At 38.5% G+C, this 14,610-nt stretch overlaps 1 protein-coding gene across 1 annotated transcript; it reads right to left on the reverse strand.

Annotated features, from left to right (window-relative positions):
- Positions 1 to 10,573: 10,573 nt before the first annotated feature.
- RUXF (small nuclear ribonucleoprotein F) lies at positions 10,574 to 11,925 on the reverse strand. The gene is made up of 5 exons (XM_087380527.1): positions 11,769 to 11,925; positions 11,567 to 11,654; positions 11,308 to 11,345; positions 11,027 to 11,091; positions 10,574 to 10,937 (listed from the first exon to the last, which is right to left on the reverse strand). Exons 1-5 carry the CDS (start codon positions 11,772 to 11,774, stop codon positions 10,871 to 10,873), a joined length of 264 nt encoding a protein of 87 aa, XP_087236653.1. The 5' UTR covers positions 11,775 to 11,925; the 3' UTR covers positions 10,574 to 10,870.
- Positions 11,926 to 14,610: the final 2,685 nt, after the last annotated feature.

Below are 14,610 nucleotides of genomic sequence, written 5' to 3' on the forward strand. Positions count from 1 at the left end.
ATTGTGAATCTTTCTTCTCCTCACATCCTCATCCTCGAATTTTTCAATCTTCCAAGACTTCTCTAGTGAGTCCTTAAGCATTTGGAAGAGCCATGGCGTTAAGCATTTGTAGGAGCATTTTGGATACCCTTTCCATTGAAATGGACAGCGCGTCAACGCGCTGTCCATTTCAATGGAAAAAGGCATCTAAAGTCCTCTTGACGTGCTGTCCATTTCAATGGAAAAAGACATCTAAAATCCTCCATTGTATCTTTCATGTACCACCTTCATATTTGAGTAAAAAAGGAAATTTTGATGCTTGTGACACCAAAATGGACAGTGTGTCAATGCGCTGTCCATTTCAGTATCCCAAGCATCAAAATTGGCCTCTTTTAGGCTTCATAATAGAATTTCAGTGTGGTGGCATTTAGATGTCTTTTGCTTCAAAATGGACAGCGCGTCAACGCGCTGTCCATTTTGGTAAGAAGAGCTTCACAGTTTAGGACATTGACATGCTCCCACACTTGCAACAGTCTTACTACAATAAGATTGGTTGTTGGGATCAAGAATGCTACCACACTTGACCTGCATGGTGACTTGAAAATAAAGTTAGCTTCCAGATCCCAGAGTTACTGTGTCAAGTCTTGCTCAATAGTGGCCTTCTATTGGGGTAGCATTTTATATGCCCTTTTCACCGAAATGGACAGCGTGTTGACGCGCTGTCCATTTTGGTAGAAATAGCACTAAAATGCACACTACTAATGTGTGCTTTCACAGTTGCATTCAACCTATACATTTTAAGATTTTTATTAAATATGAATGCTCTTTGGATATAAGATCTCAAAGAGGAAGAGTGAAGTAGATATAAGGTCGACATAAATGTCATCTATGTAGCTTTCAATTCTGCAAGTTATTTTGACCACAAGGATGATTTTGCCAACACATTGTATGCTTTTGCTTTTTATCTACATTCTTGAATCATGCCTCAAGTTAAAGGAGGAACTCCTTGATTGAGGAAAGTCCTCTATGGAAGGGGGTGAGAGTTTGTGGAATATTGGGAGAAATCCCCCAAAAGATCGCCACATGTACATGTATTACACAATACATGTATATAAATAGACATGCTTAAGTATTCATAGACATGTATGTGTGTTATACATTTATTGTACATTTATTTGTGTCCATATGTCATGTATGAAAATGTCAAGATGTATATATGGAAGTCTGTTGTAAATGTAAACATATGCATGGAAGATGCAGTCTCTTCCATTAGCAAATGAGTGCTATATGGGGTTGAGAGTTTGAGAGGTTATGTATGTATATGCAGATATAAATTCATACATAGATAAGTTTATACATGCATACGTAAAACTATTTACATGTGTTTTTTTATTTGTACATAGAAAAGGATATGCATACATATGCATAAATATGTGAAAACAAATGTGTTTAAAGATAAATAAAGACATGTGTATAAAGATAAATAAATATGTTTAGATATTCCTTTATACACATCTATGTATAGGAGTTTGAATGTTAGCTCTATGTATCAATAATAGTATATTAGTTTGACTATTAGCTCTATGTATCTATAATAGTATAGGAGTTTGACTGTTGGCTCTAAGATAAACTAGACCCTAAATGCATGTGTTCAAAATGATAGTGTAAACATGTCTCTGGTTAGTGTTTAAAAAATTTAACAGTTGTGCTCACATTGAACTCTTGATCTTCATAGAATGTTTTGGAGAAGAATAGCATGTGCCGTGAACAATAGATTTTTTCTATAGTTTGCTATGCTATATTTGCTCTTGGATTAGATTTTCATTGTCTTGCAATCTCATTTCATATGTGATCAGTGTATGAAAAGGTGTTATTTTTGTATTTCATTTCAGGATGACTAGAAGGAAAGGTAAAAAGCCTCAAGAGGCTCTGCCTCCAAAGTCAACAAGAGGAAAGAAAATAGATCCCCCTGCCCAATCATCAGTAGGTGGGACAGAAGAACCAAGGAGTGCAATAGGTTCTGAGCCTGATACATCCTCTGCTCCAAGAGATGAAGGACCAAGATTGGAGGAGGTTGAATTGGATGACACTGAAGTGCAAGTGGAAGGAGGAGGTGATGTGATTGGAAAATGCAGGATGCTTGATTCACATCATTGTCCTCGCATTCCATTATGTAGGTTGATCCCCTATGCACGAGCACGAGGACTGCATGATGATGTGTCTTCACTAAAAAGCGCATTTCAAGTGGAGGGCTACCTTCCAGAGAAAGGATCTTTCATAGTATCCGTTTGCAAAAGTGATGGAGAGGAGGTAGTAGTGACAGATGATATGATGGAGAGGTGGTCTCCCACTTGGAGAGATGTTGATGAAGAGTTTGAGAATGACTTGCTATCAAGTCATGAATTTAAATTTATGTCAAGAAGGATGTTTTTTGTTTGGGAGGGAAATCATAGGACTACTGCTTGGATGAGTGTTATAAAGGATATCTTTCCTACAAACAAAAAACAACACATAAGAGTGGTTTGCACAATAATTGATCCTAGAAAAAGAAGTGAGATTGCTCTATTGGCTGGCCTACAGTGCATGAATTCGTAAGTACTTTGATACCTTTTTTTCTTTCATTATTTTGTGTTGTATAATTCTTTACCTTCATTATTTTTATTTTGTACAAACAAACTAATCTTTTGATGTATCTTGTAGTATGAATGAGCATGCCATCGTCAAACCTAGCCTCCGAGACACACTTATAAATGCACACAACATTTGTGAGTGTGATCCTATGATATTTATGAAATCATTGTCTCCTAATGAAGTGAAATCCATAGAGAACTGGAGGGCTCATGAGAGTAAAGGAAAAAGGCCCTAGTTTCCATTGACAAGAGGCTATCTTGCAAGATTGGTCTTTCAGGTTTAATGCTACACTTCTCTTGGTGCTTATTCTCTTTCATTCCTTTTCTTTCTATAAAAGGAAATCTTTTGTGTAGGTTGAGTACAATACAGAGCTTAAAAAAGCAATTGATAAGATATCCACAAAGATGCCTATAGACCAAAGAACAGAAGCTGAAGGAAAGCAACGCATCCTGATTCAAAAGAGAATTGCTGACAGGATGGGAAAGGTGGGTTTAATTCTTCTTGTTGTTACATTTTTTAATCATTTTATGCATCTAACATGCAATGCTTGGATAGGTTTTGAATTGCATAGATCCAGGCTTGGGTGAGGCCTGGTTGGAAAAGTTATTTGCCTTGCGATTTGATGGTCTGGACTCTTGTGTAACTTTGGAGAAGCTGCAACTCATAGCAAAGTCTGATTTGAGATTGGAGAAAAAAATCATTTTTCTTTCCTTGTTGGAGGCTACTAAACCAATGAGGGATATGTATTTCATGCCTGTGGGGGATGTGGAGTATAGAGGGTGAGTTGTTCCTTTCATAAATAAACTTATTTTGCAGTGTTTGTATGTATTATAGAAGTGCCATAAGTCTTAGTTGTGTGAATACTTTGTTTTTCACTTGTGTAGATGGATTAATAGAGAGATATTTCTTGAGAAAGTAGAGACCCATGCTTTGAAAGTTCTTGATAACTTGAGGATTGTAACAACCTTGGGCGTTCCTTTAGAGACACCAAAAGATTACACAATGCAACAGTACATGGAGGACATAAAATTAGAAGGAAGAAAGCATTTGTTCTTAGCTCTACGATCAAAGGATTCAAAGATTGAGAGTAAGGGAGGAAAGAAAGTAGACGGTCTCTCTGAGTTGGACATGGCTGCTCACAGGGTCCCTTTTAGTTTTAATGATGGTGCTTTTCTATTTGTTTTGTGAAGCTTATAACAACATTGAACTTGACAATCATTTTTATTTGTCTCAATTTTTTTGTGAACCTTTCTTTATATAGGAGGTCCAAATAATTAGTGATTGTTGATTTGTAGGTATCTTGCTCATTTGGCAAGAGAGAGAAAGATCTTAGAGATTCCAAATTTGTGCAAGAGTTGGGTGGAAATTGGTCATGCTACTTGTATGTATCCTCCTGGCATGCACAATCACTCTCAATGGGAACTTGCAAATTGTCCTTGGTGGATAGACTTCCCCAAGGGACAAGTCTTGGTGCGTGAGAGAGATTTTCACAAGAAATATGCCTCATCTAAGGACATTGAAGAAAGTAAGGATAAAATGGGGGGAAGCTCTAGAAAAACAAAAACACAAGAACAAAAACAAGAACAAGCTCAAAAGAAAGGTAAGAAATATACATACATGTTGAGTTTCTAATGTTGTTTATGATGAGGGTTTGGAATAGTATACTAATGTTATTCTTTCCTATCCATTTAGATGAGGAGCCATCTAGTCCACCAAGGCAAGATAAGGATCAAATGGAGCATGCAAGTAAGGTTCTAGTTTATTTTTGTTCTTGCTATCGGTGTTTCAAAATTTCCTTTGGTTGTGTTTGATAAAAATTTTCCATGTAGGTTCACAATCAATCACAAAGTTAGTACAACATTATGTATTTTATAAGGCACAGTCACCAAATAGTCTATCGACTCATGGTATGACTCCATTATATGCTTGTATGGTGGGTGATTACATAACCATGGGCATGGACTTTTCATAGTCCAAGAAAAATGAAAAGTATACTATTTTGCATGAGTTTTTCATGAATGTAGTTAGCCCTGATCGAGACTACATGCGGTTGGGTAAGAAGATTAAGTGGGCTACGGATTTTATATTGGTTGACTTTCCCACTGGATTGATGAGAGAGAACCCATCCCAGTTTGGAACCTCTTATTGGAGGACCATGTGCGTTATGGGCTTACCGTTGCAGCAGCTTCATTATCAGATAGTGGTTGGCTGGCAATTATATGTCCTATGGCAGGCAAGGTTCAATATCTAGCACTATTGTTGTTATATGTCCTCTATTCCCATTTTTCTTGTATGAGATAGTGTCATTTGATTGTAGGACACTGTATTTCGTGGATGGAGCGCTTTGCATTTGTTCAAGGCTTGGAAGTTGTCAGACGTTTAGTCATTCATGACAAGCTTCCACATGGATACTGTAAATACCATCGTATAACTCTTAAGATATGCTACAATTCCATGCATGGTGTGTTGTAATGCTACATTCATGAACTTTTTAATGTGTTTCTTTATGTGGGATTGATAGATGCCATGTTACATGTAGTATGCATGCTAGGTTTTGATGGTAAAATCATATATTTCATTTGTGTTCCATGTGTGTGGTCACATGTAGTCTTTCATGCTATGATACTTGTTGGCTAAGGTCATTCTTTGGTATGTGGTTCTCTATGCATGATTCACCGATGCAGTCATCTATGTTGGCTCTAGTATGTAGAGCTAAGAAGACTCCATCAATTTATTTAGAAGAGAGTGTTCCACTATTTCAAAACCTTTCCATTGATCCGCTATCTGATTTATGGACTCACTATGTGCCTCTCAGTGAGAGGACAATAGTGCCTATGTCTTCTCAGATGGCTCGAGGTGGACTTGAGCGATGTTGCTACTTTGTTGGGTGCCTTTTGTCTCTCTTATGTGTTCCAGGAGGATTGGTTTTAGAGATGGGTTGTGGCACAGCTCCTCTCATGCGTGCTTGTCAGGCTACTGGTAAGAGAAAGCAAATCAATAAAAGCTTTTGACATGCGTATATAGTGAGACTCATAGGCATGAATATACAACTTGCAGCCATATGAGGGACTATGAAATATCAATAAATTGTGCAAGTCATCGTCAATAGACTCACTAAAGGATATGAGAATTGAGTTGTTGGAAAGTGTTAGTTGCTTTAGTCTCTCCTATGCTACCAAGTCCAAGTTACATTATCAAGATAATTATAATATATTATCAACTTGCTTTACTCTCCCAAATATGGAAAGTAGGTTAAGTTTCATTTTGGAGATTCTTCCCAAATAGTGGATTTCACAGAGCTATGTTGGCTACCTCTATAAGGGATTGTAGAAAAGATCGCTCGCTTTTTCTCGCTCGCTCTATCGACTACCCCAAGTGTGAGAAGTGGGATGATCAAGAGAAGAGCATTTCTAAGAAGCAAGGTACCAAGGCACTTTTCAATGGCAAGATAACGAAGAGAAGAGGAAATCTGAGCAAGAACAAGACCAGGAGAACCCCAAGCCACAAAGAAGGTAACAATGGTCCTCTCATTCTAAAGGCAACCAGACAAACTTCAGCCATGGCCTAATCCTTCTACTAAGCAAGAGACATAGTATCCACCCCCGGATATTCAATATCCATGAGGGGATAAATGAATTATTCTTTTTTTATGAGAAAGGATGCTACTAGACTAGTTTGTAAGAATTGGAACATTCTCAAGGATGAACGTGGCATGGCCTTCTAAACATTACATCACATTGTCAAACATTGGGCGCCTCTGCAAATTCTACATTACAATCATAGAAAGACCCAAGATTGTGAGCAATAGATGATTGTGCACTACTCGACTTGTGACACTTCCAACTAGGCACATATCCATAGAATGCAAGGGGAGATTGATATGCTTATGGTGGCTTTCACGGCTCTCGCCGAGTCTCATGAGAGGCTATAGTTTGAATACACACTCACCCTATAGTTCCAGAAGAATCAGACTACTCTAGAGACTATAGAGATGGAGCTTATGGAGATGTGAAAGCGCAACAAATTGCAACAAAATGTGATATTCAATCTCAACTTGACACAATTAACGACATCTTCAAAACTCTTAGCCAATGAGCACACCAAATTGTGGGAAGAAAATGCTTCTCTCTAGGCAAAGGTTAGCACAATAGAGGAAATTCAATCTTTGATGTGAGCATTACTTGTGGTGGACAAGTCCCCAACCAAGCTTCTAGGACATTGCTTGTGACGGACAAGTGCCCAACCAAGCTTCTAGGCTGATGTGGCTCAAACAATCAAGATATCAAGTTGGACAAGGTAGCCCTCAATCTAGATCATAAACCCCTCAAAGTCCCATGCACGAACTACATCTACCAAGAGGACAGCCTCAAAAGGAACCAAGTAGGAAAGCACCCAAACCATGGTGTCTGAAATACTTAACTTTGATGAAAGGTCTAAAGGTTGAGCAATTTTACTGCTGAAGTTTGAGCCTTGCCACTCTAATTTTTCCTAGCCCTCCCTTATTTCCTCGGGCTCTTCCTCTTCAGGTGTGTTGTTTGATACGAACACATAGAGTTCTCTCCTACCTCACCATCCTATAGCCAAGCCACTGGCTCTTATTACAGAGATTTTTCCTTCAGCTCTCCATGTACAACTGGATATTTGAGAGCTATTCCTAGCAAGGAAGATTTCTATAGTCACATATCATACCATGGATTTGCCTCATGATGTGGCTTGTGGAGAAGCTTCCACCTCACACCCCTCATGTACTAGCCTTGCACAAGTCATTACCTTGGAGTACCTCCAAGAAAAAATCTCCCTTAATGACCATGCCAATCACCTAGAAATGAAGGGAGAAGCCAATAGACAATGGATGACATACAAGGCCGAGTAGTAAGCCATTATGATCAAAGTGGATGAGCTTCCCAAGTCCACCATTAGACCTTGCCCACCTATTATGCCTAGCTCCTCCACCTCATTGTAACTCCAAGCAATTTCTATCACTAAGGACACCTCCATGTGGCACAACTTGCTTGAGGTTTGCAAGAGCCCAATCATGAAGTGGACCGAGCCATAAGTGCAATATAAAAGGTACGAGTATAAATTTGTGCACCTGGGCACATGGATCTCGAAGTAATGCAAGTGATCAAGAAGTGGAACAAAGAATGCTACCTACACCTAAACAAAGCTCTTGTGGGAATTAAATCGCTTTATCCTCCTTTGCAATGGGAGGAGGTTTCAAGATGTTGCTTTGTCGATAGTTGCTTATTGTGGTCTTCACCTTTAACTAGTTTTTCAAACTCTTGTAAGGTAGTGCCCATCTTCCATCTTTATTAATAAAACACTTTTTCTAACAAGGAGAAAATTAAAGTTATATTTTCTACCTCAGAGCAAATATAGCCAATTGCATTTTCAATGGACACTTGGTAATTATTGACTTGCACTTAAATATAGCTATTAACTTGACCCACACCTCCTATAGCCAATTGCATTTTCAATGGACACTTGGTAATCATTGACTTGCACTTAAATATAGCTATTAACTTGACCCACACCTCCTTGTCCCTTTCCATCTGCATCATCAGATCTTTGGTAAGCTTCTAAATAGCTTATATGCCTTCTAGGCTGACAAAGTCAAGCACACACTAGTCCCCCAAGTTTCCTATTATAACATCTCGGAGATCATCTCCTTCAAGTGCATGCACAAGTACCATTCCACATTTGGAAGTTCACTTTTGTTTAAGGGCTTTACAAACTTATTCTCCATGATGGGCACAAAAGCAACAATGCAGACCAACGTTGGCACGAAATTATATGGGAGTTAAAACAATAGTATCAACTGGCACAACAATGCGGTTGGACTCTCGAAGACGCACGAACTCTTAGATCAACACTCTCTTTCCCATGTAGGAATTCCCATGTAGGAAGGAGAAATTACAATGGATGCTCTATCATAGTAAGGGAAAGACAATGCAATTGCTGAAATTGGGCCAAAAGCCTACACATTTAAGAGAACTTTGATTAGGGTCGTCCACTGTGGACACTATCCCTAAGCTCCAGCTGCATTTGACTGAGAGGGAGCACACAATGATCCGGGACAACAGCGTGAAGCTGCTAGACTTCTGCAATGCTCTGAAAGGTGTAACTGGTGACATGGACCATTACCTTAAGGAAGTTCAGCTTGCCGCCACAATAGGTGGGCAATTGAAGCACATGTTTACACATCAGCATTTCTTAGGATGACAATTGTAACTTCCGACGAAGTTGATCCTTGTGGATTTCAATCACTGCATGCTCTTCTTTTTGTTTGTTGTAGAGCATATATACGTTTCAATTACAAACCTGAACGGTTCATTGCAGATCTAGCTCTGAAACGGTATCTTCAGTCTTTAAACATAAAGATCTCGATATTGCTCTAAGATTTCAGTCCTTGCATCTCCATGTCCTTACACTAATACACTGTCCCATAGATACACGTATCTACTTTTACCTTCAGTGCATTTTCTGTGAGCAGCTCCAAGAATGTGCACAAACATCAAGCCCACACCTTTTTGAGAGGGAATCTTCTACAATGATGTGTCAGCAAGACAAGCTGCAAATAGCCAAGGTCACATTTCACAAAAGTAAATGGTGCTTAATGCCCCTACAAGCATCGCTCAGCCGCACACACTTTGAAGCAAGCCCAAGGCTTGACATGGTTTAAAAAGTTCTCAGGCAGCTAAAAAGTTTAACTACACTGCTGGAGCTTTTGGAAACTTTCACTTGGCTCTTGCCTGACCACGACAGCAGAAGTACAGCACTCACAAGAAGGTAACATATACATATATGTATATATGGCTCTTAGAAAGCTGATGACAAGACAAAAAACAGTAGAGAACCACCCTTCAAGAAGACAGAGCTCGCAAGTTGGAATAATACAAGTGTACAGACCTTAAATCAGTTACCATTGCAGACACACAAATTAATGCAAAAAAATCACTTGATTAAATACCTGCACATGACAGTACCCAATACACTGGATGCTACTCTCAGAAGGGCCATAGAAAAGTTTTAAAGAACTTCCCAAAACTTCCCAAGCTTGCACTATTGACCCATCTAAAAGCTCGCAATTGCTCATGCCATCAAAGTTGAATGGGACATAAAAGCAGTTTCAATTCCTAAGCCAAATTGTCTTAGAATGCTGGAGCAGAAGAGGTAGAATAATAAATTATATAGGTAATTTCCTCAATTAGATTGAATCCAGCTAGGAGGAAACAGGAATTACCGCAGTGGAGTTTGAAGTAACCTTAGACAAGACAATGCTATTGGACACTGTTGTTTGCAATAAAGTACCCAAACAAGCTAGAACCTTATCCACAGCTTCAAGCCACCAGTGCCAAGAAAGTCAATATGCACAAAACATGACTTTGAAGCCTTGCAATGCGTACAGCAGCGATTCATATATGTGTGCAATACATGTAGAGAAATGGCTAGCCTGCATATCATGCTTTCTTGTATTCTTTTGACCTGCATTGCATTTCAATTGTAAGGCAGCAAGAAAACTAAAGCTTCCAGGAGTGGTGCAGAGTTTGAGCCCACAAAGCAGAAACTTTTCAAATAAACCACACAAGGGTGTACCAAGTCGAGCTCTCCTAGATTAGCCTACTTATAAAACTCTGTTTGGCATTTCGACCAAGGCAAGGTCAAGACACTCATTGAGATTCAGGTGAACTACATGACCAGCTAGGAAAATGGCAGTGAATTTTTGCTCAGAAGAACAAGGATCAAGCTTGCAGCAACTCACATCCACCCCAATGTGTTACCAGGCCCCACGTACAGCTGAATGTTTTTAAATAACAGCCACAAAAGAGAGCGTACATTGTCAAGCTCCCTTTTAAACAAAAAAGCATCGCTGCTCAAAACGTCTGCCCAAATGTGATATTGACTAGCTACACCCAAGCAGAATCTTTCCAAAGAACACGGGTGACAGGGCAGTCCTCCATACTTAAGTTGTAAGATTGAACATTGATATTAATATTTTCATAACTCAGCCGTCCACTTTTGGAGTTTAAGAAGCAGAATAAAAGCCTGCTCCAGGAGGAGGAGAAAAACGAATCTGGAGTGTGCATGGCAAATCAAAGGCATTCAAATTTACCGCCGACAACCAAGAAGAGAGCGTCATAATTCCTTTTTATAAAAATACAGGTTGCAAATGACCAGCTGCGATCCCTGACCAGTCAAGGCTAATATCTGTGTAAAAGCCTGGCATCAGCAGCACATGGCCTCCAAATCAACTCAAACTTCAATCTTCTCCCTCCTCAATATCTTCATCTTCAGGCACACCCCGCAAGTAAAGAACATTGTTACATCTGCAAGAAGCAAGTATATTACTACAACAATCATCAAGGAGAGCTAAAGGCTTATACAAGAATGCAGGTATGAAGGTTTCAAATCAAACCTTATTAACACCTCTCCAAGATTCCCAGTAAATTGTCCCTCGATATATTCTTCCGTACTCGCAAGCTGTGTAGGAACAAGGAACCACGTTAGTCCCTTATAATTTTTTTACAAAGAAGACATTTTGTTTAGAAAAGGATACAAATCTATGAACAAAGCTGAACAATACCTGTAGATTCATGTATGAGAACGAGGAACCACGTTAGTCCCTTATAATTTTTTTACAAAGGAGACATTTTGTTTAGAAAAGGATACAAATTTATAAACAAAGCTGAACAATACCTGTAGATTCATGTATGAGTCAACGGAAACAAGATAGCCTGCCATCAACACAAAACAGCCTCAATATTTAAACTAGTTGGAGAGGAAAAAGAAATCTCTCTCTCTCACACACACACACACACATACACACACATCTCCTTGTCACATTTATTTTGAACGTGTAAACTGTTACCATGCTTTTGTCGCAATATTTGCATTCGATAGCATACGAGAGAGAGAGAGAGAGAGAGAGAGAGAGAGAGAGAGAACAGAGATATACCCTTGTACTCCATTCCCCATTTCAACTTGACGATCACAGGCTTGCCGGTTAAGTTATTGAGGAAAGGCTTCGGATTCACTGGTATAGTCTACAAAAAAAAAGGGAAGCGGGAAAATAATTCAGCAAGCAAATTACCAAAATCTTTAGAAGAAACGAGGAGGATATAAAAAACAGAAGCAGGAAGGCAGGCGGATGAACTTACGGCCATCTTGACGTTGAATCACCGAAGCTCTAAGACCCTTAGAGCTTTTATGTCTATTAGGGTTGTCCACTTTCTTTGGGGAAAAAAAATACTAACCCATAACTTAATCAAGGTGGTCGCACCACAATTGGATGATTTTTTGCCTGCCCCCTTCTTGGTAGCCTTACCAAAGGTTCTACTTTTGCAAAGCTAAAAATCCGGATTATTGGAAATTTGGAAATTCTTTTTTTTTGCAATTGGTCCATTAGTTATTGCAAGTGTTTTGTTGTTGCAGGTTTATTTATTGTTGCAAGCTTCATTGTTAAAGTGCTTTAATTTTTTACAACTCTTTCAAGTCTTTCTTCCCTTCCAGCTACCCTCACGTATTGTTTTCAAAAAATTTGACCTTAGTTGTGGATTTTATATGGTTTGGGTTGCCTTTGATTAAATGCATGCCACTTGTAAAAACTAGATTGCGATAGGCAGCGTTTCAGTCATGGCTCTAACTCCAAATTGGACTTGAATCCTCACTATTATCTAATTGGGGTTTCAATAGCAAGGTAGTGAGCTTTGTCCAACAATTACTCAATCAAGTGATGGCAAGAAAGAAAACATGAAATTATCTCCCTCCTTATATAATAGATTTGCAGAAAGAATGAATAAAAAAGTATGCTTTTGGGTCAAATTTGGAAGGAGTGTTTTAGTCCCTTAGATCAATCTAAAATCAAGGGCTTAAAATTGTACACGTGGCTTAAGGAGAGCTCACAAAAGTTTGCTTTTCTAGAAAGCACGTTTCAAACCCTTGGATCTTCATAAAGATCAACACCTATAATCATGACACATGGCTTAACGAGGGCTTAGAAAAGGAAAACTTCCTTCTAGACTGCCTACCGTAACAAGATTGCTCCAAGATTGTTTCCTCTAGAAATCCTCCATATTTGTAGCGTCTCTCTCTCTCTCTCTCTCTCTCTCTCATCACTTTCAATTCATCATCGCCGCCCTCTTTCGCTATTTGATCTCGGGCAGGCCTTATGAATGATTTATTATCATTCACCTTGTTTTTGTTTCAATGATTTTGAGGTTGAACTATTAAGATGTAATTGTGGGTTGCCGATTTTTTATTTAAAGATGTAGTTTTTGGCATTGTAGTAGTTGTTGTCATTATAATTTGGCAAATAGTATGTGGTTCCATTTAGGTTTGTTTCTTTGGGTGGTATTGGTTGGAGAGGGATTTTGTTGTACAATGTTTGGTTCTAACGAATGGTTTATAGTATGTTGTTAACATCATCCAAAGCCTGTGTTGGCTTTTTTTTTTTTTTGAATGTTGCTATCTTCTTTTTTTTTTTAATGTTGCTATCTTCTTTTTTTTTAATAAGATTTAGTAAAGGTGGTGACAATGGAATGTTTGTTGGTATGACTTATCAGGTAGGGATTGGGATTTCTTAATTTTCCATGTTTTTCAATTTTTGAATAATGCAAAAATTTTTATAAAATGCATGAATTTGTTATGCGCGTATGTATGTTAAAGAATGATCTATCTAATATGTGTATGTTGTTCAGTAGGAAGTGATCATCTTTGGTATGTTGCTCTGAATGTGATCTAATTGTGTTCCATATATTGTCATGATTTGATTCCATTGTAGAGTGTTATTGAAGGCAGACATAATTTCTTTTAATGGATTTAATTGTTTTGTTTTTCGTAACATGTCAATGTTGAAATCTCCTAGTAGTATGACATTGTGTGTTTCAGTAATGGATGCCAATGTATCATGTATCATTTACATGGTTTGGATGGTGATCTATATATATTTACAATCGTGTATCGAGCGTACAATTTTTTTGGTGTGCTCAATGGTAATGTGATTTCGGAGTAGGGTGCAAGTGGAGTGGTTGTTTATGCATTGGAAATTGCAAGGAAGATGTGTTTCACATTTTTTAGTTTCGGTCTTTTGCAAGCAAATAATGTCTGTATGCATAAGTGTTTCAGTGATTAGAATGTCTTCCTTATATTTTTGTAAGGATCTTAATTTTAGTTCAACAATTTATGAGGCCCTAATGTCATATGTGTAGGCAACCAAGGAAAACTCTTCATAGGGCCTCTTAGCAATAATCATCATCCGGCTTTTGATGGTGGTCCAAAGTTCTTGTGTGGTCTCCAACAGTTGGAACTTCATATCATTCAACTCAGTTGTTGACATAAACACACCATCAATCTCAGCATTGTCATTAGTCGCATCATTGCTTTCAACTGTTGTTTGATAGCTTCAAAGGCCTTGACCCTTTCCTTCAGCATTGTATTTTCCACTTGTATGTGCATGTAAGCATCTGTGAGTCTCTCAAATTGAAGGAAATTTTTTATTTCATTTCTATAAGACATTCTATGGCTATTGGCAAGCAATGTTTCTAAACTACCACTTGATTCTTGAGTTGTTGCAATTGGGTATGCTGGGCTTCCATTTCCTCTTCATGTGCTTTTTCTGTATAGCTATCTATTCTTGTATCTTGGCCAATTGAGTACCTCGCTTCTCCAATTCTGGAATGCACTCCTTCCTGTCAGCAGTCTATAGCTACGTGAGGAATCTATCTTGCATATTGTTCTGTTGTGTATGGAATGTGTGAACAACTCCCATTACATAGTCAAACCCCTATCCAGACAAGGTGCCTAGTAGGCCAATAGTGACATTAGGCGTCGAGGTTGAAGGCCTAGCTAGGGTTGTTGGGTTTGAAACAGGCGTCTGGGCTTGGGAGAATTTTGCTTTTAGGCTAGTTGTTGTGGATTTCTTCACGTTGACTTTATTCCATTTATCCTTCTTGGTAGTTGGTGTCTTTGTCAATAGTTCTCTACTTCCAAGGGGTAGGGTAG

Source organism: Dipteris shenzhenensis, chromosome 10, assembly GCF_047967505.1.
Source record: "Dipteris shenzhenensis isolate YYH24624 ecotype China chromosome 10, Dip_SZ_1.0, whole genome shotgun sequence".
Lineage (NCBI taxonomy): Eukaryota > Viridiplantae > Streptophyta > Polypodiopsida > Gleicheniales > Dipteridaceae > Dipteris > Dipteris shenzhenensis.

Coding starts and splice junctions, on each gene's coding strand:
- RUXF (XM_087380527.1), bottom strand. Junction 11,092..11,307: donor ACTCATACATGAATCTACAG/GTATTGTTCAGC, acceptor GTTCCTACACAG/CTTGCGAGTACGGAAGAATA. Junction 10,938..11,026: donor CTTGGAGAGGTGTTAATAAG/GTTTGATTTGAA, acceptor TGCTTCTTGCAG/ATGTAACAATGTTCTTTACT.